General features: G+C 39.4%; 2 protein-coding genes across 31 annotated transcripts in view; one reads left to right on the top strand and one right to left on the bottom strand.

The window, feature by feature from the left end:
• Window positions 1-10,971, top strand: part of LOC103717301 (putative FBD-associated F-box protein At1g61330) — a 39,316-nt gene extending 28,345 nt beyond the window's left edge. For 14 of the 29 annotated variants that reach the window (XM_089924891.1, XM_089924905.1, XM_089924906.1 and 11 more), the window contains 3 exons: window positions 7,151-8,112; window positions 8,200-8,355; window positions 8,852-9,297. In XM_089924891.1, the coding sequence (XP_089781017.1) occupies window positions 7,198-8,112; window positions 8,200-8,355; window positions 8,852-9,184 (1,404 nt within the window). In that variant the 5' untranslated portion in view covers window positions 7,151-7,197 and the 3' untranslated portion in view covers window positions 9,185-9,297. The other 15 variants (XM_089924907.1, XM_039116454.3, XM_017845223.5 and 12 more) reach the window with 10 other exon arrangements.
• Window positions 10,972-16,836: 5,865 nt separating this feature from the next.
• Window positions 16,837-23,183, bottom strand: LOC103717302 (putative galacturonosyltransferase 10). Of its 2 annotated transcripts, none has more exons than XM_039116443.3 (2): window positions 22,695-23,183; window positions 16,837-18,697 (listed from the first exon to the last, which is right to left on the bottom strand). In XM_039116443.3, the coding sequence occupies exons 1-2, from the start codon at window positions 22,848-22,850 to the stop codon at window positions 17,255-17,257; spliced, it is 1,599 nt and encodes a 532-aa protein (XP_038972371.1). In that variant the 5' UTR covers window positions 22,851-23,183; the 3' UTR covers window positions 16,837-17,254. The 2 variants fall into 2 exon arrangements, with proteins under 2 accessions (XP_038972371.1, XP_038972372.1); XM_039116444.2 differs by having other exon boundaries at window positions 16,837-18,707; window positions 22,695-22,833.
• Window positions 23,184-27,313: the final 4,130 nt, after the last annotated feature.

The raw sequence follows: 27,313 nt of genomic DNA, 5'->3' as shown, positions 1-27,313 counted from the left end.
TGTAACATCAAATACAAGTTGTTTAAGATCTCCAAAAGAGTGTTTTCTATCATTTTCTGATAGAAGCATTTTGGCTCATCGGTGAAGTATTGGAGATGCACATTTTATTAGCTGCAAAGCAGGATCATATGGTTCTCTTGAAACACGGGCATGCAAATGGGTTTACGCATATGAAACATGCAAGTTGTTGGATTTTGCTTAGAGTCCAATTGTGCAGTCATAATATCTACATAGGTAAACCTAGTTGTAATTCAAGCGTCTACTACTTAGAGTTAACATTCTGCATCCAACTTTTTTTTTAGTGATAATTGAAAAATTTATTAATATTTTAAAAATATACAACTAGGTCGATTAGTAAAAAGTTTTTACTAAAAACTAATTTATGTAAGTGTAATGGGAAATTGTCGAACCAAATTATAGGTGAAACATATTATAGGTGAAGGGGTAATGATATTTATGTAAAATTCTAACTAAGTTGGTATTGTTTGTTTTGTGCAAAATGGTCAGCACAGACCAAATTTCAGGGTAAAGATTGTACGGCGGGATCATCAATGAGGGGTTTCAAGGATGCCCGACAAAAGCTAGGGTGGAGGTCAACAAGATGGGCGGTTGCAATGATGTTGGTCCAGGACCCTCCACTGAGGTCCACCTGGAGTCCATGGAGGAGTACAGGACCCTCCACTAGTGTCCACTTGGGGGTCCATAGAGGAGTAGAGGATCCTCCATTGGGGTCCACAAATCCATGTAGAAAGAGAAAGAGAGAGGAAGAGAAGAGAGAGAGAAAGTAGTGAGAGAATTAAGGTGCTATTGTTTTTTTTGTGTAAAATGGTTGGGAATGCCACCAATTTGAAGACTCGTCCCCTCTCACTCACTCACTCTTTTTAGTTTCTCTCTCTTCTCTTCTTCTCTCTCTACAAATTTCGATGAGCCTAGTGGAGGGTCCCAACTTCTTTTCATGTGGACCTTGGGTTGACCATAGTAGAGGGTCCTTACTGGCACTGTTGTTACCCATCATGCCGGCCACTCTGGCATTTGTCGGCCATCCTTGGACCCCATTGTTGACAATAGTAAGGGTCCGGCAAGGTGAGGAAGAAAGAAATTGGAAAGGGAAAAGACTGCTACCTCGGCTTTGGCAAGGCTACGACAGTGACACCAGTAAGGTTCTTCCGAAAGAAGAAGAAAGAGAAACTATGATCGACAATGAGGCTCGAAGGCGTATCGGGTACGTTTAAATAAAGGCAGAGGCTAGGGTTTCCTAGCCTCGATTGCTTGAGATCTCTGACTCACACCAGGAGCCATCAAAGGAAAGCGACTCCCATCAAGAGGCTATGTCAAAATTATAGTGTTAATGAGATAACAACTTGCTTAGTTTCCACAAATTGCATCTTGAGCCAAATTTATGGTATATTATTAAAGGAAAGAGGTGTGTTCCTTATTTGATTTCGTCCATCAATTTTATAACCAGGATACCCTTAGTGTCTCTCTTCATCAATTTTACACCTCTATCTTTTATCTACACAGTTTTTCTAGACATTTCAAACTAATGTTTTACCTCTCTATCGACCAATGTTTTGAACTCTTTTTCTCATCAACCTATTGTTTGATATGCATTGGACATGCTTGGATTGCCAGTATCTAAGTAATACATGTAATTGAAGGGCAAATAACCTAAGGTTTCTTGACATGAAAAACACACCTCTTGAACCAAGTCAAATTACTTGAGGCTGAACATAGAAGACAAGCAACTTGCTACGTCGTCCCTCTATGGTCCGTGAATAGTTTCTAGCAAAAGGCCACCGAGGTGTTATTCGGTCAAAGATCCCTCTCCTACTCCGATAGTGACCAACAATGGTGCAAGTGCTTCCAAGGTGGTCCAAACCGCCGGCTCAAACTTCGCAACTGATGACTCAAATGAGTGGACTTTGGCAACTAAGACTAGTTAATGTTGTAAACTTGGTAAGTTTCCTCCCTCAAATCATGGTACCATAGTTTTTCTATGTTGTCCTACTTTCCCTCTGATATGGATGTCGAGCAAATCCCGCACACCATGCATGTGGAGCCGAAATCATTTTCCAAATCTGTAAAGATGATTTTAAAAGTTCAAATTCAAAAGCCAACTTGTCTAGGAAAGTTTTTCCTAAGAAGACACCTTTTGAAGGTGCAACCGAAACTTGATCGACTATGTACAATTGGCAAGAAGAATCAAGTTAGTCGAAGGAAGTCAATGTCCTTGCTTGAAGAGAGACAAGTTGATGACTCCCTTGTTTCATTGCTCTATTAGGCCTTTAAGAAAACATTTCCAATTCCAACTCTTCCGCTGCTACTTTAATCGGGCCCAAGTTGTCAGGCAATCACTCAGAAGCTCTTATAGGAAGCAAGAACCTTGCTTGTCCACTCATGCTACCTTCCCACGTTGTCTCTATGCCATTGGATCTACCAACTTGGTCTCCCCCTTGAGAGGTACATGTCGACTAGGGGCCGGATGGATGGCATTCTGATCTCACAGCAACAGCGGCAGAACGGTACTGGACCTACGGGTGGATCACTAGGTGCCGATGGACAAATTTGTGATGTTCAACCAACTTCGGGATTGTCGGATCAATAGACCCACTCCTGTTGGTGGATCTGGATGTGTTGGCATCATGTATGGTCACTTTAATGCATGTTTGGCAAGTTGGTGTCTTGGTTGGCCTCAAACCTTATGGGTTTTTCAAAACCTCCTGATTTGCCTGGCTTCGGTCAATTTGAGGTTTCTCCATCTTGTTAAGAAGTTACTTTGTGGTGAAAGTGTAGAGAGTATTTTCAAAATTGTATTTCTAATGAATTTCTACATTGATTTTGATGTAAGTAGGAGCATTGTCAAGGGAAAGTCGGGAATAATCCTTTGAAAGATCAAGAAAAAGTAATAAATAGAAAGATTCCGATTTTCTAAAATAATATTCTAGGTTTCATTTTAGTTAAAATAAATATATGTATGAATAAAGGAAGTTTTCATATATATATATATATGTATATAAATGAACTTTTTTATTGAAACAATTGGTATTTATATCACACAACACCTTACAAAGTGATAGGATTAATTTTTTTTGCTCTTAAGCAACATTCAAATAGAAGAAGATCATGTAATAAACGCAACATACTATCTTTTGCTCTACTCCTTAGGATGGACATTGTCCTTTTTAGATAAATGCAAGAAATAAAAATGGGCAATATTACATCATAGTAATGGTATGCCGTACCGTACCGAATGGTATCGGACGTACTATACTGAACGGTATCGGGCATACCGTACCGTACCAATTCGGTACTGGTATCGGTATGGGTGGCGTACCAATCTTCGTTACGCCAAAAAAATCTCATACCATATCGTACCGATACTATGCTAATGTGGCACCGGTATAGGGTCTGATACTGGTATGGCGAACGCTAATGTGGCACCGGTATAGGGTCTGATACTGGTATGGCGAACCTTGCATCATACACAATTTGTCAAATACTTAAATGAATCTTTTTTATTCCACAACAAGTGATTGTATTTATAAATTACATACAACATAGCTGAAAGAATAGAAACATAGCTAATGACATTACCAGTGAAAATGGTGATCACATAAGTGGAATTATAAAAGTGAATTCTCATGGAGGTTGGCATGCTTCTGAAAATAATTTGGCCTTAAAGTTAAACACTTGTTCTTTTTAATTACACAATCATATTTTCTTCTTGTTGTGCCATTTTTTCCCCTTTTTCTTGTTGTTCTGATTTTCTTCCTTCGTTCTTTTTCAAGAGAATTCATGATCTATGTAATATATGTTAAAATTTGAAAGACATATCAGAACAATTAAACCTATAAGTTCATAGCTTTTGAGGCATCCACATCATTTTAAAACCAGTTTTCCTTATTTTATTAGGTTCTTTTTATAATATTTGGTAAGAGTATTCTTTCTTTTTGGTTGGAGCAAGAGTACTCTTTCAGATATTATGATTTGATTTTCCTGTTTAAATAAAAGATATTGCGAGCTGTAGGTAAGTAGAATCATGAGACAATAAAGGGGAGGCAAAATATTTAGATGTTTAAAAGGGCCACCCTATAATTTAAGGAGAGCCAAAATCGAACTGGTGGAGATATATAAAGAACTTTTAGAATTTCTTTGACATGTTGGGGTGCTGGTGGCATGGGTGGGGTATAAATACAGATTACAAATATAGTCAAGAAAAACAAAATCCCAACACTTATGTATTCCCAGAGCAACATAAATTCCGTAAGTCCAGAAACCCTAGTATATATAAAAAAAAAAGATAAGAAAGCCTCCATGGAACAAGGTATCTTTGAGCAACTCAACAAAGCTATCAAATAGGAATTTAATTAAAAACCGATCCTCTCTTTTGTTAGCAACCTATATACTAGAATAAATGCCTTTTGAGCCTCATCCGTTTAACCCCAAATCATGAAGCCAACTACTTCTAGTATTCTATATTCCTTTTGCTTGAGTATCAAGTCTGCCTGGAAGTTCAAGGAAATATGGGTTTGTCACCACGTTCCATTTTATAAAAACAAAAGAGAAAATTACACAAGCGAGAATTGGATGAGATCAAATCTATGGGCTAAGTGAATCAAATCCCACTCTAGTTGAGACGGAAATCACTTTATTTCGAAAAGATGGAATATACTACACATAATTGCGTATATAGTTTTTGGCTACCTTAAATTATCCTCTTCTTATAATACCACTCATCCATCAAAATTTCATATATGTTAAGAGAACCCACAGTCTCTTTTCCCCATCCCAGCTCTCTCTAACATTTCCATCTCTTTATATATCTCTCTCTCCGTCCCATCTCTCTATATGTTACCCACTTGGCGTGATTATAAATAACAGAAAAGTTTGTGTTCAATGAAAATTATATTTCTTTGATGATTTAAACAGCATGCTTGTGAACCCTATTAATTAAAGTAGCTCATTCCCATGCTTTGTGTACTGATGTATTTATAACATGATGGCAGAAAATCTGGCCTTAAAGTTAAACACTTGTTCCTTTTAGTTACACAGTCATATTTTGTTCTTGTTGTGTCATTTTATTTTCCCCTTTTCTTGTTTTTCTGGTTTTCTTCCTTTGTTCTTTTTCAAGAGAATTCATGATCTATAATATATGTTAAAATTTGAAAGACATATCAGAACAATTAAACCTCTAAGTTCATAGCTTTTGAGGCATCCACATCATTTTAAATCACAGTCCATTTCTTTCAATGTCCCCAACAAACATGACGGTTTAGGAAGATCACAAATAGCTGTTACAAAAAAGTACTTTTGAGATTAATTTGAAATTATATTCATATAACTAGCATACTCTTTTAGCATTCACTGGTAATAATAATATTATCGAAGTAAGGCATAATATAGTTTTCAATTGCATAATGATATATGAAGCATTGGCACCTTGAAATGCTCACTAACATTCTGTCCTGTGTCTTGAAAGTGGTCTTTGCCTTGTTTTATGTTAGATATAGTTTTGTTTGACAGCAACTTTGAGATATTTAGAGAAGGTCATCATCAAAGAGCATAACTGATTTAGTAAATATTAATTTGTTTACTAGTTTTATTTGAATGACAGTATCTCATATCCCTTTAAAGTATAGTTTTCCTGGAATGAGAAATTGCGAGCACAGCCTTGTGGTGACTTACTTACCTTGATTAACTCCAATTTTGCCTCCTTCCATAAATTGCTGTTCTTGTGTCTTTTTTTTTTACACTTTTTCAGTAGCAGGGGAAATTTGAAAGTAATATACACAGTGTCACAGCTAACCATTTGGGAATATTCTCTAAGACTAATTCATGCTCTTTAACTAAGAAGGATAAGACATTTTGAAGTTTAATTGGGTCATGAAGTTACATATATTTAGCAACTAATACACAATCTGTCCTAAAATCTTGCTGTCGTTGCAAGTACCGGCCAGTTCAGGAGTGGAACATAGTTATTTTTAGCTAGGTCTCCTCATATTCTCAATGGGGAATAAGTAATGTTCTACAGTTTTCTGGAAATGATTGTCTTTCCTTACCATCAATTAAAACCATCATTATTATCCTTCCAATGCCTCCAAAGAATATATAGCAGCCCCTAAAAAAATCAGATATACCAGATGTTCCATGTCTTTGTGGTTGTTCCTAAAGAAAAGAAATTAATCTTTTAGCAGAAACAAGTATCTGATAATTTTTTTCAAACTCTTGAAACAGTTTAGTCTCAAAAATATTTTTATTATTGGAGTTTATGCTGCAGCTAGAAATAGAATATTCTCTTTCCTGAATTCTTTCTGAATAATAATAGATACTTAGTCTATCTAATGTTCAAAAAAATCAACATTACCACATTTTAACACTATAACTAAAACATCAACCAGCATCTTATCGCATACATATTTCTTGTCTTCATTGAGTGATTTGTTGCTTCAAGTTGCCATGATGCAAAAGTAAATTTGGTGATCAATCTTGTTGCAAGTGAAAGATGAGTACTGAATAAGGTTCTATTATAATCTTGTATACATAGCATTACCTTGGACTTTGTTATTGCCATTTTATATGAATTTGATTTCACTAAAAGACTGGACTTTTTAAATATTTTAAGATACATTACTGCTGATGTTCTTATGTATCTTTATATGTAGCATCAGTGTCAACATATCAGTTTCTTTCGGAGCATATCAATCATGGTTCAATATAAAGGCAATCTCATGTGAAATAAGACTAATAAGATGTAAGGCATAATCATTTTAGCTCCTTACCTTCATGAAGATCAGCAGCAGAGGTAACAACATAGAACTTACCGCTATACTCACAGCCTTTGTTCCAAGGTTATTTTTAGTTAAGAGGAATATGAACTTAAAGTCTATTTATCATTTGAATTGGTGCATGGATATTTCTGATCCTTAGATAACAAAAATGTTGTGGCTCTTCCACAAGACATAATGCATATAGTTGTGAAAACTGTAGGAAAATCTATTTTACATTCTTCTAAAAATTTGCCTAAGTAGTTACATTTATAATTTGCAGTATAGACCACACAACCTGCACTGTCTTGTTAATGTAAAAGGTATCACAACTTCAATGGCTCTATTTTGAAACTACTGAAGATTAACAAATTGTCTTCTTACAGCCTAATCCAGATTTCTGTTTTGGTTAAGCTGATACTCATTGAGAACAATGGAAGAGACACCCCAAATAGACAGGATCAGCCAATTACCAGACATTCTTCGCCTCCATATCCTGTCTCTGCTTCCACGGCGATATGCCATAAGGACTGGTGTCCTTTCAAATCAATGGAAAGACTTGTGGAAGCACCGGTTCCCTGGGTCCATCAGTTTAGATTTTTCTGAAAAATGTTCAGGTGGTTTAGAACCTGATGATCTTGCTGCACATGTCAGATCGATCTTCCTGAAGTATCACTGCTGGAGGATCGACTCATTTCACCTCTCGTTGTTCGTGTTTGACCACCTTCAGGAGTCCGTAACAAGCTGGATCAAGCATGTGGTATCAAGAGATGTTGAAGATATCAATCTTGACTTCCATCCAGGACAATTTCTCAGGCCAGCTGACCTCCTTTTGATCTCTGAAAATAGATTCACACTCTTTGAACATTATTTCCAAGACACAAATGGCTGCGGCCCAGTGATAGCGGTCATGCGTCTGAGATGGTGCGAACTGCATCCAGATTTCAGCTTCCAAAGCTTTCGTTCTCTGGAAGTTCTTAATCTGTTCCAGGTTGATGTTACTGACAGCATAGTAGAGAGACTAGTGTCCAACTGCCCACTGTTAGAATGTTTGGAGCTAAGAGAATGCAACTTGCTGGTTTACATCGAAGTCTCGCATCCTAATTCAAGGATTAGGAGGTTGGCTATCATTGACTGTTTGAATGTTGAAGAAATTAAGATATCTGCTTCTAATCTGCAAGTATTCCACTCGCATGGCAAATTTCCAACAAAATACTTGTTCGAGAGCACACCCTCGTTAAATGATGTTATTATGACTTCGTGCATCGAAGAGCATTTGAGGAAGGCAGAAATGGTGATGGGAGATAACCATGTTGAGGTGCTGACTCTATGTAGCAGGGCACTTCAGGTACAAATTCATCTATTTCTGCATGGAGTTACCAATCCTCTTTATCTGTTTTAGATCTGATTTTCGTTTCTGTCCTTCCTCTTTTAGCATATATTTGGATCGACCAACTCCAATTTTGGTGCATTTGGAAACCTTCGAGAGCTTCAATTGGTGATGATGCAGATGACAAATGAAAATGTGATGGACATCTTCCACTTTTTCAGAGAATTCAATTTCCCTGTATTGGAGAAAATATTTATAGAGGTAAGTCAGCTATTAGTTCGACGTTAACCATATATGCCAAGTGTGGTTTCCCTTTGATTAATACAATTAAGCTTCTAGGGATTTGACTTGGTGTACAATAAATCACAGCTATTTTGTGACATTACATTTATAGTTAAAGTTTGGCAATAAGTTTATATAAAATCAGACAATAGGATGCATTAGTATTCCTGTAATGCCCATCTGCATGGTTCATAAATCCACTTCTATAAATTTGTTCCTCTACAATGTAAATTATATGGGAACGCTAACTGCATTCACAAGTCTATGAAGCACACATCAAGTATTCACTCGCATCCCTTCATCTCTAGTTAACTTGCCAATAAAGTATAGAAGGATTATTAAGTTGAATAGAGTTCTACAGGTACATCTTTTTTTATTCCTCTGTTCTCTTTGTTCATTTTTATTTCTATCATCACCATTATCATTATATTTACTTTATTATTACTAATAACCTAAAGATCTTGTGGACTCGCAGTTTCCAACAGATTTGAAGGATACTCCAGTGTTCAACTTCATGAATTTGCCCTCAGCAGTTGCACCAGAAATACATTTCAATAATCTTAAGATGGTGAAATTGACCAATTTCAAGAACTACAAGAATGAGATGATGTTAGTTCGTTTTTTTATTAAGAATGCGGTCTCCCTGGAGAACATCATCTTAGTCCTCGATCATGAAACAGATTGCAATTTTCATAGCCTTCAAAATGAGGTGTCTCTCATGCTGAGAGAGACCGGGCAGGTAATGGTGCAATTAGATGATGACGGAAGTGTGTGCCCCAAACACAGTAAAATCTACTGCAACATCTAATCAGTCTCTTAGGACTTCTCTTGTTTTGTGATAATCAGAGTGTGGAGTCCAACCATTTGAACTTGTGGATCTTCGTAACAGTTAATTTCCTATGAATCTTGAACTCTTCCTTATATTCCTGCTTTCTTTTCTGTTTTTTGCTTGCCTAATACTTGGTAACTAAGTCGTTTTTCTTCACTTCCAATCAGCTTTCCGCATGCAGCAGGTTCAAAAGCATGTCTGGTGGATCTTCCAGTTCTTTTTCAATGGAGCACTGTATTCAGTTTTTCATAACTGAGCTAATACTCTTCACACTGAACTCTCTCTCTCTCTCTCTCTCTCTCTCTCTTAGTGCTAATGAAAGGGAACAAAGACCCAATTACAATCACCGACTCCATTAGCCTCAGCTGAGACCTTTTCTCCAAAGATCCAAAGGAATATCAACTGCCCAGAAGATTGCCATCCAAGCTGACCACCTTCGATGGCCAACCAATCCTTCACTTGGTTCCTTTCACAACAAATATGGGAGATTCTTGAAACAAGTTCACTTTGTCCCCCATATCCCATAGCAGATGGTTTGCAGTTTCGATCAAGAGGCTATGGAGAATCCAACTAGTAATAGTTTGTGAATACCCCTCAGAATCTAAATCAATGTGGGAATCCAAGAGCTTGCTGCCAACTTGACACCCTCCTATGCTGTATGCTGTCCTGAGTTCAGCTCAAGCCAAACAGGCTGAGTGCATTTCTGGAGAGAGAGGGAGAGGGAGAGAGAGAGAGAGAGAGAGAGAGAGAGAGAGAGAGAGAGGAATCCCAAGAACCTGAGGCTGGGGATGGAAATGAAAAGCCTGAATTCAACTGCAAGTTGTGCAGTTTCTGGCAAGACCTGATTGTTAGCAAAAATCGTATCATTGGTAGCCTTCTGTAGCTGCCATATGACTGTCAAAGATTTCTATCAGCAATTTCCATATCCTGTGGCTTATAAAAGCTCAAATCAGTGCTCGGCACGATCCAACTTGAAAAATTCAGAAGCCCTAGCATTAGCTAGATAATAGATATGGCAATAATTCTTTGATCATTGGACACGTGAACAAAATATTATTTAGGCCTTCCTGCAGCATAGTGGCTGCCCCAAGCCTCTTTGGCTCAACAAAGCATTGCAAGGCACAAGCGACCTAAAAATAGCTATCAAAAGAAAACAAGAGATTCTTACGTTATGTTTGGTAATCAGGAATTTTAAAAAAGGAAGGGAAATTGAAATAAATTAGAAATAGAAGCCAAGAGATTGGACTCATAATTTTCATACCCTTGCCTGGATGTATAAAAAATAAAAAAAAAAGCTTGGAAAAGAAACACCAACGAAATACCAATATTTAATTTAATTAGTTATAGATTCGACTATAATCGGTTTTATATTATTTTTTAGATAGATCATTAATTTTATTTTCGAATTTTGATAATTTTATCTTTTATTTTTAATATTAATCATTTAGATTTTTGTACGATATATTTTTGTTCTCATTCACACTTTATTATTTAATATTTTGTTATTCATTATTTTTTGATTATTCTGTTTATAATGTTTATCTAAAATAGCTTTATTTTAACTATTTTCTACTTATATTGTTCTTGAACATAATATATTTTATATTTTATTTTGATCTTAGTAGTTATGTTTTATATTTCTAATTGTCTTTTTTTTTTTGGTGAAAACGGCAATTCATATAGCTTTAACGTGAATACATCCTGCCAAGTCAGAAGAAAGTAAAAAAGTACAATGAAAGCGGTAAATCAACTACGAACGACCAAAATATCTCCTCGGAATGTCGCGCAACAAAGGAGGCGACTCAATCTGCTGCCCTGTTTACCTTCCGGAACACATGTGTCCCCTGTAACTCATCCAACTCCATAACCAGCCTGCGAGTCTCACGAATAAGAGGGTGACCATCTCCATACCTATCCGCACCCAGAATCCAACCAATCACTATAGATGAGTCCCCCTCGAGGTACATCCGCTTGGCACCAAGAATCCGCCTCGCGTAGGAGATACCCTCCCAAGCTGCCCGCAGCTCTGCCCCAACTACAGTAAGTCCGATCGTACGGTGTCCCCGGCTGCAACCAGCCTGCCAAGGTGGTCTCTGATCACAAATCCCACACCTCCGGACATCCCATCCAATATCATACTGCTGTCAAAGTTTATCTTGAGATGGCCAAGGGGTGGGGGCACCCAAGAAACAAGGGCAAACCTGGGTGCTGTAGCGGTGAAGAGAGTACCCCAGATGTCTCTGACCATACCAGAAGAAAACAAAGCAGCAGATGAAATAACCTCCCTGGCCTGACGCACAGCTCTATCCACCACCATCCACGAAGATGACCTCCTATCCTCAAATAGGATCACATTTCTGTCTAAACAAATATGGTAAGCTAGGTATGCTCTCAGTATCCCTGCCTCTGCAAGACTAGGGCTCCCCAGTGAAACTCTCAGCATATGTAACAGGTCCTGTGGCGACTCCACCGAGTGGGGAAGAGGGGCTGGTGATGACCTCCAAATCTCCCGGGCCCCAGGGCACTGCAAAAGAACCTGACCAATAGTCTCCACGCTGTCCGTACATACCTCACAGCATTGAGAGATCTGCACACCACGCCTAGCTAGTACACTCCTGGTAGGTAGGCAGCCCCAGGCCACTTTCCAGATGAAGAGCGCCACCCGCGGGTGAATCCGCATCCTCCAAATCCATCCTCCTTCGATCTGCCGAGTCGGCTCTCCACTGAACAAGGTCTGAAGGTCCCTCGCACGAACCTGAGTCCGACCTGACAGCACCCATACTAACCTATCAGACTCTCCCTGGATGGGAACCGGAAGAGCCAGAACCATCTCAACCAGCTGCTCCCCAAACACCTCCCGAATCAATCCCACCCTCCAGCATCCCTCATCAGAGTCCATCAAATCTCTAACCCTACAGTCAACAACGCATCGTACATGGCCCTCATCAACGAAGACCACATACTGCCAGGCTCTATCACAAATCTAGCAGCGTGCCGAGCCGCTAAAGCCTCCCACCTTGCCAATAGGGACTGCACCCCGAGACCCCCAATCCTGGTCGGCTGACACACCACCTCCCATGCCAATAGGTGGATGCCGCCTCTACCTCCACTCCTCCCCCAGATGAAGTTCCTAAAGAGCTGCTCAAGATTCTTCAGGACCCCTACTGGAATGAGGGTGTTGGATAGCAAATAAATAGGAATCGAGGAAAGGACCGCCCGAACTAGGGTAATTCTATCCATCATCGATAGTGAATGCATCTGCCATCCCTCCAACCTCTGCCTGATGCTGAGCTCTAGGGAAGAGCAATCCGTACTGCACAGTCTCCGACCAGTAATCGGAACCCCCAGATATCTCAAAGTGCCCTCCTACTCACCTACCCATAAAATCTCCAAAGTAGAATGCCTCACCGTCTGTCTGGTCTTCGGACTGAAATAGATTGCTGACTTCGACAAATTGACCCTCTACCCTAACACTACACAATAGTCACAAAGAATTCTGCCAATGACCCTGGCATTCTGCCGAGACGACCGGGCTAGTTGTAAACAATCACCAGTGAAAAGCAAATGAGAGATCGAAGTAGCCCCCGCCACTGGCCTGTAAGCCTCCAACACTGAGTAAGTACCGCCTGTCGCAGAGCTCTGGACAAAGCATCTGCACAAATAATAAACAGCAGAGGGGATAGAGGGCATCCCTGTCGCAACCCTCCAGAGGACTCAAAAAAACCAGATGGTGTGCCATTCACCAAAATGGCAAAGGAGAGAGCCCTGACACAACCTATCACCCACTGAATCCATGTTTCATGAAAGCCAAACCCTGCAGAAACTGCTGCACAAAGTCCCATCGCATCCTGTCGTAGGCTCTCTCCATATCGAGCTTGATCCCCATCAAGCTCCTCCTCATCGAGGCTCTGCCCAAGTCAAACATGAACTCCTGGGCTATCAGCACATTATCAGAGATACACCGCCCTTCTGTAAAAGCTCCCTACTCTGGACTGATCAGCCTCGGAAGAATATCCCTCAACCTAACGGCAAGTATCTTCGTCGTGGCCTTGTACAAGGTGGTACACAGGCTAATCAGACGAAAGTGACCCGGCTTAATAGCATCCATAATCTATCTTCCTTAACCAGCATCGCACAATGCCAGCATATTATACATAGCAAATATTTATTTAATAATTGATATAGTATTATAATGCATATTGCTTGATATTTCACTTTTCTACTAAAAATAAAATTTTAGATTATATATTTATTATATTAATTATTGTTATTATATATCATAATCATCGGTATTGATTCTTTTAAAATACATTTTTTACTATTTTATACAATAAATATTATTAATTAGTTCATTGCAAAAGTTATCATCATTTCCATTTTCTGGGAATTCGATTTTCTGGGAATGACCATTTCTCCCGTGTACGAGTACCGGAACATTGGTACAGAACGGCATGTCACTTCATAAAGCTCCCACTCGAGTCCGGTCTCAGGTTTGGACCCAAAAGAGACCGATCCTCGTCACTGCTCGCTGACTATAGGAATAGCCAGAATCTGCTTAGCTAAAAACTCAGGAAATACTGCTGTGCCCATTCAGAATCTGTCCTCCATTTGGCCCTAATAAGCCACTAGCCTTCGTATTATCACCAAAGTTTTCCAAGTTAATGAAGCTTGGCATTCTTGAAAGGGGAGTAGCATTGAGCCAAGGGTCCTTTGCTACAGTAATTATATTGCCACATCCGAGAAACTGTTCCTTTGTTTCATGGCCATTGATTCTTGTTATTTTGCTAAGCCAGTTAGTTTTTATTATTATTATTAATCTTTCTTTTCATCCCATTGTTTGAATAGTGTCTGTTATATCCATTTTCATATTCAAATCTATCTGGATATGGATAGAAGTTTGAGCACTCAATTAATATCTGTGTCTGCATCCATATCCATGGAGAAAAATGAATACAGATATGGATGAAAATAAATTACTATATCAACATGCTATTAACTTGATTAACTTCCACTTAGTAATATATTTGATTATGTGATCATCAAATTTAATCGTCGGACTTGTATCCATATTGATTACCATACTTCTAGTATCTAAGTTGTAGCTGTATCCGTTTAAAACAAATATGTATATAATTTTTTTCATTGGACTAACATTTGTATTCATATCCTTATTGTCAAACAAAATAAATATGAAAATAGATATATTGATATTTAATCCATATCCGATCCAATTTCAGCCCTCTGTTAATAACTTTCATGCAACACTCAGTGCCGGCTCGAGCCTTAGGCGACTGAGGCGGTCGCCTAAGGCCCCCGGCCTAGAAAAGGCCCCCATCGGAAGATGCTGCAGCTATACAAATACTCATTCCTTTCATTCTCGTCTTCCCCCCTTCGTCTTCCACTCTTATCTTTCATCCCTTCTCTTTTTTGGTTTTGGTCTTGGTTTTCCTTCCCTCACATTACTCCTGATCCAGCTGGGCCATCGGGAAGAAAGATAGGGGGATCGGAGATGGACTTCTTGGAGGGTGGAGATTCTTTTAATTTTCTCCTCTCGGTTTCTTCTCCCCTCTTGGGTGGTAGAGAGAGAAAAGGAGCTAGAGGGAGTTGAATGGTTGCTGTGCTGTGATGTTGCAGTTGCTGCTTGGGTACTCACTTGAAGGGGAGACGGTGGGATGGGACTTTTATTTATTGGATGGAGTGAATTTCCCATAATGCCCCTACTTTCTCTTATAGAGAGGTGCAATTTTTTTATTACCTTGACAATGAAGTGGCATGAGATAACCATTTCCTATTCGGCTTTTGCTTGACATGGTAAACACTATTGTCAAGCATTATCTTAGTTAATTAATCAGTTTCATGGCCCTTCTTTTCGAACAATTACTTTTATTTACTTTCATTTAAAAATTATATTAAATTAAAAAAGTTTTTTACCTATTTTTATTAAATTTATATATCTTTATTGAAATAGTATACTTGATAGCTATCTATTTCTATATCATTTTTTTAAATATTTTATATTTATTAAAAAAAATTATTATTAAAAAAAAGAGGCCTCATTCATTAGATTTGCCTTAGGCCCCCAAATGTATTGGGCCGCCCCTGGCAACACTGATCCAATAAACCTGCTATGCCTTGTCCAAGATCAGTCCGAGCTTTCCAAAGAACTTAGCTAGCTCCAGAAACGCTGGCCTGGTGATGCAGATGGTGCTGCTCAGATGCAACGACCCTATGAACCATACTCCATGAACCAAGCTGGGAGGAGCCCAGTTCATGGATCGGTGGATCTTCCCATGGTAATGACCCACAGCACATGATAGTTATACAGGTTACTAAAAACTTAACTAATAGACTACATACAAGGGAAAGGAAGGAAACCCACTAACATATGCAAAAAGAGCTCCCACTGCAGTAGTATTTAAAAAGAACGGCAGCGAGAGAGTTCACTGACACTGATTCAGAGAGGTAAAGGGACAAGAAATTCTGCAAGGATCATTTTTATTATAATTCAGGAACAAATGACAACTAGGACGCATTACATTAGTTGTCTCTTACAAAACAACCTTGTTAGGACTCTACTAATAAAATATATAAACTTCAGGGGTATACCCGGTCAGAACTTATCCTTCTTATTCACCTTCTCCACCAAGTAGGGGGAAGTTCTATATACACCCCCCCTATTGCTAAGGACACCCCCCCCCAAAAACCAAAAAAAAATACCCAAACTAACCTTTAGTGTAATTACCATATTGCCCTTAAAATTTTCTCATACACCCCCCCTTCCTCCTCCTCCGTTTCGTTTTGAAAAGAAAAAAAAAAAACACCCCTCAAACCCCCCTTAAACCCCTCGATCCATTTACATCGTTTAGGCGATCTTTGAAGGAGATTTAAGCCCCATTCGAAGCATGGACAAGCAACTAGTGATTTGGGACGAAGAATCGGCCGCAAAGGTACGTGTTCCACCTTGTTTCGAAATTTTTTTTTTTTCACGGTTCGTGCTCCGTTCGGCACTGGATCGCCGAACAAAAGGCTTCTGTTCGGCTGAACAGTGCCGAACAGAAGCCTTCTGTTCGGCAACCCTCAACCGAACAGATCTGTTCGGCTGCACAGTGCCGAACAGAAGGCTTCTGTCCGGCACTGTTCAGCCGAACAGAAGTCTTTTGTTCGGCGATCCAGTGCCGAACGGAGCACGAACCGTGAAAAAAAAAATTTCGGGAGAAGCCGGCGAGGTGGTTCCGGGAGAAGCCGGCGAGGTGGTCGGAGATCGGGAGAATGCCGGCGACGAGAGGGAGAAGGGGGAACGGGGGGGTTTTGGGCGTTGGCGAGGTGTTTTGGAGGGGAAGAGCAGGGTGGGGGGGGGGGGGGGGGGGTTTGGGGGGTGTAGAGAGCAATTTAGGTGAGGGGGTGGGGAGGGTGGGGGGTAATTTAAGAAGTTTTAATTTTTTAGGGGTGTCCTTAGCAAATGGGGGGGTGTAGAGAGTATTTAATTTTTTTTTAATTTTTGGGGGGTGTCCTGAGCAATAGGGGGGGTGTATTTAGAACCACCCCCAAGTAGGCCAGGGCATAGCACTGTTTGCTTTACAAATGAAGGCTTCCTCGTGTTCTTACAGAGAACTTCCACTGCCAACAGTTCAGAAATTTGAATGTCCTCGGTTTGACACCAATCAGTCAATGCAAACAGACTTTCCAAAGGAAACACCAAATGTTGCTCAAAAAGACAAATTCTGCAGCATATTTTCTCTTTCAACTTGTTCCTAATTAAATTGTATGCCATACTAATGCATCTGCTAAGAATGGCCTGCATAACTATGTGCTTCAGATATTCCAGTAAGATGGCTTCACTGCTCCACCCCCACAGACATAAGGTGGGGCTTAACCATAAAAAATTACTGATGTCTGCATCTTGGAAGAGAATCTAGAGAGACCAACAGAATAATTTCCAAAGAAAAGAATAATTTACTCTACCGTCTCCCTCAAAAAAATTACTCAAAAACTGTGGGGCTTTGGCTGACTCTGCCCTGCAGGAATATCACCGGTCATCTTAAGGATCATTTAATGCATGAAGCACTGTTGCAACAAAGGGTGCGAGTAGTCCACGTACTTATCCCACAACCCTCTGTACTTTTCCATCCCGAGCTTTAACCATGGCTTCATGTTCCCATTGTAATGCAGCACTGCGCCGTTCCTAATTGCTGAAGGGTCCACATTGGTGTAACCCAACCCCAACACATGCCACTTGGGATCCAATGTCTCGATCAGCCCATAGAAGGCCAGCAGCCCAGGAGGTAGGGACCCAAGCTTCCAGAGGGTGTGGTCAGCATTACGCTCCTGCCAGTAGTGATATATGCCAGTCACGTTTTTATTTCGCCACTCCCTCAGATCAATCACATTCATACCAAATGCCCATCCACAAGCATCAGGATCAAAATGAGCACGGATCAGCGGGTGGGAATAGTTCAAATACTTGTGGAACCTGTGGAATGTCTCCGTGCAAGTCTCCACAGCCCCCATCACATTCCCATTGAGGTTGATTGTGAATAACTCTGTCAGATCTTTCTGGACTATTACATCATCATCAAGAAATACTACCTTCTTTAATGCTGGGAAGACTTCCGGTATGTAGAACCTGAGGTGGTTTAGCATCGATAAGTACTTTGGGTTCCTGAATTTAATTGGTATTTTACCATCCCCACCTCCAGAGAAGTAGAAGTTCTTGGTGTCCAAGTTCTGAAGCTGCTTTAGAACTGGGACATATGATGCATTAAGCCAGCTACAATCCTCAACCTTCTGTACCTCCACAGTTGCACCTCTGAAACTGTTCATCGAGAACCATGCCTTCATTGGTGGATAGTTCACCTCATCAGTGACCAGGTGGAACACAATAAGATCTGGAAGCTTGGAATTCATGGCAGTTGAATTGACCACAACTGATGCAGCAAGGATGTTGTCGGAGAAGATGCAGTAATGATAGAGGCTGTTATCTCTTAGCTTCTCCAGAGTGTGCTTTCCTTCTGAGAGTTTTCTATGCAGATTTGAGTTTTTGAACCATTCCATGGTTAGCCTGACACCAAGACAATACAGGCTTTTTGGGAGCTCTTCAGCAGCTATCTGTCCGTATTTTGTACTCTTCTCAGATTCAAACTTCATTTTCCCTTCGAGAGATTGGATTTGACCTTTCATCTTCATGATCATGGTAGCACTGTCATAGTTGAACTGTTGGGCTTGGTAGAGCAGTAGAGCCATGTCATGTATTGCTGTTTCTACTTCTGAAGTTAATGGGGTTACCCCAGCGGCAGCCCTGGATAGGAGAACTTGCAAGTAGCGTATCTGGGAACTAAGTTGTGTTGCAAACTGGAGATTTTTGTTTTCTTTAGAGATGACAACAAAAGCCTTTGCAAGAAAGATTTGGTCAACTAGTTGCCTAGTGTACGAATGAGCACTCAGCATCTCATCAGCGATGTTAATACCTTCAGTAAGGCTAGAGCGGTAAGATTTCTGCAAGACACTTGAGGAGTTCCAAGAGTAAGATCATATGAATGGATAAGTATCAAGTGGCACAGACACATCAGCTGAAAAAATGTTTAGGTTATGAATTACTATATGGATATAATATGTTATAGAAAATGTCCCAGAAAAGATGTAAAATTTCAACCTTGAGATAACCATTCCTATTCTGGAAATGTGCAGCGTCCAGAATCATATATGAAAAGAACTATTTAGCAGGATACATTATAATCCCGAGAATTCCATACGCATGAGAAGATATACGTGCATGGTATATGTGCATGGTACATGTGACGCATTTCTGTCACCAGAATTTCGCGTGCCCACTCTACAGAACTAAAACTTAAGTGGAAGAGCAGGCCATACAAATACATAGAGATGATTAGCTTAAGCATGACAGGGATTAGAAAAATTCATCAATTAGTTTCCAGATCTTTGAGCTGGCCATCAGAAAATAGACAATTAATTATGTAAATCATCTGGGCCAACAATATGTCAAATGCTTCAGCTTTTAGTCAGGTGGATATGGGTTGCCTTTTATGTCAACTGCCCATGACTATTGTAATGATGTAACTCACTCTTTGCAAACGTTCCTACTCCCATATCTAATAAACTTTTTCCAATAATTAAAAGACAAAAAAAATGAAAGGGAAAAATTCATTATCCACTGGCAAGGAAATGAAATCATTTCCTTCTGCTGCATGGAGGATGCTTTAGGTTGAGAAGAAGAAGAAGAAGAAAGGTTCTCTTCACATGAATATAACATTCTCATCTTCTCTTTAATGTTGATCTAAATTCCTTTGTCCATTAAATTGTTTGATGGTTTTGCATTTTTTTAAAAAAAGATAACATGCAATACCTAAATCTCAGACTCGTGTTGGATATCAGAAGACAACCTGATTAAGATGGACTCTGATAACTTCCGAAAATAGTCTAAATTGTCATTCATATCAAATATCTAAACCAGAGTGTCAACTATGGTTTATGGAAGCCTAAAGCACCATTTTACCAAAAAATATTAAAAATGATCAGAACCTAGTTCTTCCATTTAATTGTAGATGATATATCCACATATACGTACACACACACATATAAATATTAAAAAAATAAAGGTCAAGAATAAGAATATTCTTTAAACTATGAGGGTGTCTACATACAACTGCAAAACATTCAGTACGATAGCTGCTTACAATCTGTGTATCTTAAGTTGCCCAACTAGTTTTGTTTTCACTACATGGGACAGCTCATCAATCTATGCTCCATCACGCCTTAGGAAGTCCGTATAACTAGCTCTCAACAAGATGTCAACCCTCAAGAACCACCTAAAACCTGGAAAAAGTCTAAACTAGGAGAGAAAAGGAAGCTTTTGCATAAAAGACGCATTCATTTTTGAGGAAGAAATAATAAGCCAAATAGCCAAAGGCTACCTTACAATCTTTGCATCTTCTGGTGAGATGCTAGCTTTGGATGCTATAAACCAATGACACAACATCTGGCTTCAATAAATTGTATGGGAACAAGTGCACCAAATTGAAACTCCCCAAGGAAAATACCTATGCTGATTGACTATAGACAACATCTCAAGGTAAAAAGGGTATTGATTTTTGAAATATAATAAGTCAAGAACATTCTAAGAAAAATAATCTAAAATTCAACTGAATTGTCAGCAATATCATAACCATAACTGTTATCATTATCGGTGCACCTTAGATAATTTTAATAGGCCATCTTCTACAATTCTACCTCAATTCTTCTTATCAAGGGTCATTAAGCGTTTTTTTTTTGGTCAAAGGGTCATTAAGCTTTTAATTTTGCCCTTTTACAAATTATTCTTTCCCCAATAAGACAATCCAAGATGCTCTTCAGTTTGGAGTCTTGATTGAGTTATAAACACTTCATCCCTAATTACAACAACTCTAACATCCTTATCTTATCAACAAATGTCATATTATGAATGCAGGTTCACCTTAGTGTCCTCATCCACAGTTTCATCTTATATGCATCCTTTTTTCCTCCTTGTTTTCCAACTATCAAAATGTATATTACACATTTTTACTATTGTCTTCAAAATTTAAAGCATGGAATGCAATGACTAAGTAATGCACTAATGCAAATTTCAATTTCATCAATGCCACCTTTCTAGTAATATAAATATCCTATCCAACACCAGTTATTATATTTATCTGAGGCAAGCTTCTTGCAATCAAAATTAAATAAAACCTTCACACCTATGTGAGTAAATTTGCATTATAAATGTTCTATTGTTGACTACCGAACAAACTTCACTTTCAATTTCATCTGCATTAATGCCTTTGCACCTCAGAGTTGTCAGCTCAACTGGTCCACTGTAAGACTTTCCCAGCTTTTAACCTTCCATGCACCATGACAGAGAACAATTATACCTGACTGCCATCACACTGGAACAGCAACAGCTGGTCCGTCTCCATCCCGAACACTTCTAGTCTCCTGGAAGTTCCCTCCAACTAATGCCCGCACCTGTTATCACTTTGATGGCACTATTTATGCCAATGGGAATGTGTTACCTGTTTTATCCTATTTCCACAGCACAGTTCTCTGCACCAGGAGCTGTCACCCTAACTCCTGCACAGTCTCTACCCAGAGCTTCGAGTTAATTAGAAGGAAGTGTTAGTTGCTCGGAACTATGTCCATGCTAATAACATCTGGCTGTAGGATAATTATCTAACTATCATAACATGGATTAGTGGTGATTTCTTAGGAGTGGAGGTGTACAGAATGCAGAATGCTGGACATTTAAGAACTCACCAATGTGATCGAGACATTCGAAGCTTCCCATAAGGCAAACTAACTGGTCTGGTTAGCTGGCCAGGAGGCCTCCAAATCTAACAATATTAGATATGTGGTTACCCAATCTGGCTCATGGATCTCATAAAAACTAAAAGACAGGTGGTTGTTTCTTTAAGGGTCGCTAATGATCCCTGGCCTCCCTAATTACCCAAAGCGGATAGGGAAGAAAACAACAGATGTTAATCTTCCATATTGCTACTGCACCTTGAAGCGTGAGATGATACTGCTTTATTAGGTACTTCAATAGCTTAATGCTAGCAATTTATATGGCCAATTATATGTTTCAAGCTTATACACCAGTAAATTGAGATCCAACAATAAAGAGCTTAAGCTTTCTAATAAAATTTCTTTCCATGTTACAAGAAGAACTAATTTTGTGGTCATTTAAACAGCTCATCACCATGGGGGAGGGAACCTAAAGTCTACAAATCACATTTCACAGCTCAAAAGGATTAAGATGGTCAACGAAGCAGCCATCGAATAAATATATTTCAGCTCAATCTCAAAAAATTTCTTTTCATTTAACATTTTAAATAACAAAAACTTCCTTTTTATTTGCATAATGGAGGACATGGAAGAAGTTACGCTAGATAGATACAGGTTCTTTTGGCGTTGAACGCTGGTACAGGGTCTTAAGTTTTTGGATCCCCCAAGATTACAAGAATGTATTTTATGAAGATTTGGAGCTTATATTGATAATAAAACAAATTGCCTCAATACATTTGCTATTAACTGAAAATAATCAAGAGAAGAATCCAGACAAACTCGCAGAACATCTAAAAGTACTGATTATGCCAAGCACATGACCTCTTAGTCTAAATTTGGCCAATACATGTGCTGTTTTCAGAGTCGTAATATCAGAAAAAAGTTCCAAGAACCTAAATCAAACTGCATTACTAATCCGCCCCAGTAAAGATTTGTTTAAAAAGAAAAAGCACTCAAGCACAGCATCTCCTGAGTTCTCATAGGATCAATGTCGCTAAATAGCTTCCAAAAACCAAGCACCGGCGTTGCATGATCGAAAATTAAAACTTTGAGTATCCCATACGGAAATAAGTAAAAACAGACAACAAAATGTGCACGTTTCTTCCGAAAGTCAAAAGGAATCAACTTGACGATGGGTTACGCATGGAGATCAAGATCAAAGTAGAAAAGGTCTGACCTGGAGGATCGAAGGCACCGATCTCGGCTGCTTCTCGCGGCTGAGCACAATAAGGAACAAGAAAACACTCAGACCCCCCACCACCAGCCATGCCCACCTCTTCGAGGCCCACCGCCTCCTCGCCGGCCGCCGGAGATCGAAGGACCTCTTCCTCATACCTCCTCAGGGCCACCGACAGCCGATCCGATCCCAAGCAACGCCCACTCCAACGGAGCGCATATCCATCCCCGAGAAGAACCCCAAATCCCGCTGCCCGCCGGCCAACGGGACCACAGAAGGAAGACAGGGGGATCGAGCACAGACACCTGCGGGATGGAATCCCTCGAGAGGTCAGGGGGAGAGGGAGGTCCTTTTGGGTCCGATCTCCTCGAGGGCTAGGGTTCGGATCGGCGTCGCTTCTTCTTCTCCTTCGTCTTAATAAGAGAAGGCTGTGAGCTCGACGGAAGAAGACAGTCGCGAGGCTCGCTGGCTTCTACTAAAGCCGGCGTTCAGTTAAACGAGATCGCAACGCAGATCTCACTTTTGTCTGGAGCCGGAAAACGGGAACCGATTTCCCACAAATAAATAAATAAATAATAGAAAGATAGGATTCCCGTTTCCCCGGGGGAAACGAACATTCCCACAACCGCACACAGACCGGATCCACAAACTAAAAGGGAGAAAAAAAAGGGGGAAAAATCACAAATTTGAATCATGGCTAACGAGAGACAACCTCAAGCACATGGAACTCCCGAGTTTATGTCATATTTTTAGATAGAACATTGTACGTGTAATGCAAATGGCTGAGAAGAGAGAGAGAGAGAGAGAGAGAGAGAGGTGTTTCCAAGTTTTTCACCTTTTGAGTGTTTTCAGGAAATAAAGGTAGAAGAAAAGAAACAAAAAAATAGTTCAATTTGAAATGGAACTGTTGCATCAAAGCAATCTCTAACATACTTATACGTGAATGCACCAACTACACAGCTTAACCACCTTATGCTTGATCAATGCTGTCAAGAAGCTTCACCAATGTTCACCTGATAATAATGGCTTTCATCATACTATAAATCAAAGATGCACTTATAAGAGAAGGGAAATCCTTGTGCATCGCCCATTCAAATCAAAGGTGATGAGATGATTAACAATTATTCAGCATATGATACTCAAGTTCTCAAGGAGTGGAGGTCCAGAAATCAGCTTGTTCATTATGTTACCAATGAATTTCAGCTCCTCGAGGATTGATGTTTTCGAGCGAACCAAAACAAATGGAACCATGGGAATTGATACTACTTTGATTCAATTTCAGCACGGCTAATTATCTACAAGACTAGAAGGCAATTGGTGGAGTTCTCTTTATGGATCACAATCGCATAAACTGAGAACAAGCTCCTCACCCACTGCAAGTTTTCATAGTGAAACGGACCAGAAAGCTTCGAATTTTGGAGCTTTCATAAGGAAAGAAGAGCCTGTCGATAAAGGGAACAAAGTCTCCAGTTATCTTCCATGCACTCATGGTGAAATCCAAGTTACGGATGGATGCCAGCCACAGCCTTCTCCATCTCTTCGATAGAAAGCTGGTCCTGCACATGTCATCCGTCTGCAAGAAAGACAGAAATCTAATGTCTGGAAATCTGGGGATCCTATCACCACAGAAATCTAATGCCTGCCCACTTGTGTGTTTTAAGAGCTGCTTAAGCATCCTTGCACTTCCTTCTTGTCCTTCATTTGGAATCTCAGCCATTGCATATGTAACCTATTACTGTAAATAGACAAGAAATGTTTCAGAAATCTGTCAAAGTTTATAAGAACGGATGTAAAGAGTCCTTAATGGTTTAAAATACCATTTCATCAGAAGTTCCATTTCAGCACAAGAGGAGAAAAGTAAAGATGGTGGTTGTGATGATGATCACAACAAGAACAGATGAAATACCATGACAGGAGTGGGATGTCTTCCCTCTGGGGTCTCTTCCATTATGAAAATACACTAGGAACAAAATTCTCTCTCTTTTTTGCGTTTTTTTCCTTTTGTTGATAGAGAGAAGATGCTAGTGACAGAAATAATTAATATAAAGGGAAAAATATGAATTAGTAATTATTTCTTCTACAGGCCAGGAAAGAAACTGTGTGGGAATAATGGGAGAGAATTAGTGGATAGTTGCAGGAGACTTATGAGTTCCCTTTCTCCCTTGTTGCAACGGATTCCACAGGGAGATGTGATGTAAGTCTTGCTTTCATTCTCCTCTTCACTCCCTTCTCACTCCTGTAAATTTCTCTTCTAAGCTTCGATAGAAAGGGAGAAGTGTCTCACTTCCTCCATATTTACATCCAGGAAAAAATATATTACAGGAGAAAGAGAGAGCTTCGTAGATCCGAGAAAGGATGTGAACAAACAGAGAGTGCAGTTTCTAAGATACTACATCCAGCGCTTGGATCAAAAGGAAGAAGGAAAAAAAAAGGATACCGTCATGGGAAATAGAGAATTATAGAATTAGAGTGAATTCCTTCTCTTCATTTGGGTTCTCAATCAGCTTAAATTAGCGAAACGAAAATGTGGTTGTTATAAAGCCGAAAGGAGGCAACAAAAAGCTAGGTTGATGTCCTGACAACAATGGAGGCGAGGAGAAAATCCAAAATGCCGGACGCCAAGGCCGCAAGGAATAAAGTTGGAGCTGACGTCCTACTTGTTAGCTCCAGCTGGATATTCTCAACCACACTGCCAATGTTGAAAGTGAATAAATAGAAATCCAGGAGACTGAGTTAAGGGCAGCATGAGTAGGGCCGGCTACGTGAGGCTTTGCTTGTCATCCATCTGAAGGGTGATTCGGCTATTGCGATTGGATGGATTCCAAAGCCTACTACGGCCGTAGGTAGACATCCTTGCACCAGGATATTTAGCAGTGCTCAAGGGATTGTACTATCTTCCGGGCAAGTCATGTCTACTACGAGCAAATAGAATCGCAGATTGGGTTGCATCCATTATTACTGAGCACTTCGAAGAAGTGTTGTGGCTTAGTCATGCAGCTTTGCCATCCCCTTTATGGGATATCTTTTTTTCTGGCTCTTTTGGATGTACTCATACTAGATTTGTGTGATTTAGATATCGATGATTTTGGAATCTAATATCGATTGCTTTGAAATTTGACAAAGAATATAGTATTACATTATATTTTATTTGGCAAGAATAAAAATTGAATAGTTAGATGGTTGAGTAAGAGGTATTTGGACTAACCTTATCATATGGATAGCTGCCACAGGCTTATGCATGGGGATAGCTACCATGACCTAACGTATAGGTATGTTGGATAGGCATCATGGGTATGCATGGATATTTTGTATAGCTATCATGGACTTAAGCGCTGGTATTTTGGACAGTCGCCATGAGCTTAGATGTAGGTTTTATAGATAGCTGCCATGAGCTTATGTATGGGTATTATAGTTTACCAGTCATGGACTAGGGTTTAACTATGTTTAGTCCAAAATCGAAAAGTTAATTGTTGATCAGATATAGATCATGCTAATGTGAAATAAAAGATAAGCGACTTAAAACTACTGTTGAATAAAAGGATTTATTAGATAATATGTAATGTATCACTTTTAAATAGGATGGTTATTTGATTATATATATGATGGATATAGTGTATATCAGTTTATTTAAGCAGTGCTGGATAGTTGGTATATGATTTTACGATATTTGCATTTATTCCTATATTGATTATATACTATATTCAATCTTTAAATTATTTATATTAGTCTTCGGGTTGGGGGGGGGGGATTTTTACTAAGTTGTTAGCTTATACCACTTCTTCACTTTTTCTTTCAGAGTCGCAAGATGCTTAGTACTTGACTGTGGTATGGAATCTTGATGAGATGATGAATAGTTTGAACATCACTAACACCAATCAAATAATCGAAATTTGTAATTGGAAAACTCACTTGTGAATAATGGATAATTTTATCTTGTTATAAAATAAAGTTTTTATTGTCCAATAATATTGAGGTTGTAATGAATCTACAAACCTTGTATATTTTCTCGAGTCTTGCTTTAAGAAGTGTACGGCTGTGTCATGTAGCCAACCTAGGTGATAGGTTCGAAAACTACTTTTTGTTTATATAGTTTAACTTTGTACCAAAGAGGCAAACCTCTAAAGCTTAGGACTCAGAGCTCATGTCAAGATGAAAGAGCCAACCATTGTTGGGTTCCTAGTGTTGGTTGCTTTTCAGTTGATTCTTCCTATTAGATTCAGATTACCATCCTACTTGGATTGCATGTAGCAAAAGCCATCAGATAGGACTTGCACAGAAAAGCCTTGGGCTTGGAAATACCATGATCTGGAATTAAGGACATGGGTAAGAAGGGAGGCAAAAAGCAGCAATAGTTCGGCTACCTAACCCAGTGTAGCATTAACTAAAAAACAACTTTATACAATGACAAAAGGGTTGTGTTAAATTCACAAAAGAAAAGTAAACGTTTTGAGAAGTAAATCAGCAATTTAATTCAGATTTGCTTCTCTAGTAGCTCACTATGTACATGTCAGTGAGTGTAGCAACACCATCCTCTAAACATCATTCATCCAGGTTCCTCGTTGGGCCTTTTTCTTTCAAAAACAAAAAAAATCCAGCAACAGTTATTGGCAAAACTTAAC

This window comes from Phoenix dactylifera, chromosome 8 (genome assembly GCF_051530095.1).
Source record: "Phoenix dactylifera cultivar Ajwa chromosome 8, Ajwa_hap1_PhDact_Kaust_v1.1, whole genome shotgun sequence".
Classification (NCBI taxonomy): Eukaryota; Viridiplantae; Streptophyta; class Magnoliopsida; order Arecales; family Arecaceae; genus Phoenix; species Phoenix dactylifera.
This window is presented reverse-complemented; position numbering and strand designations above follow the sequence as displayed.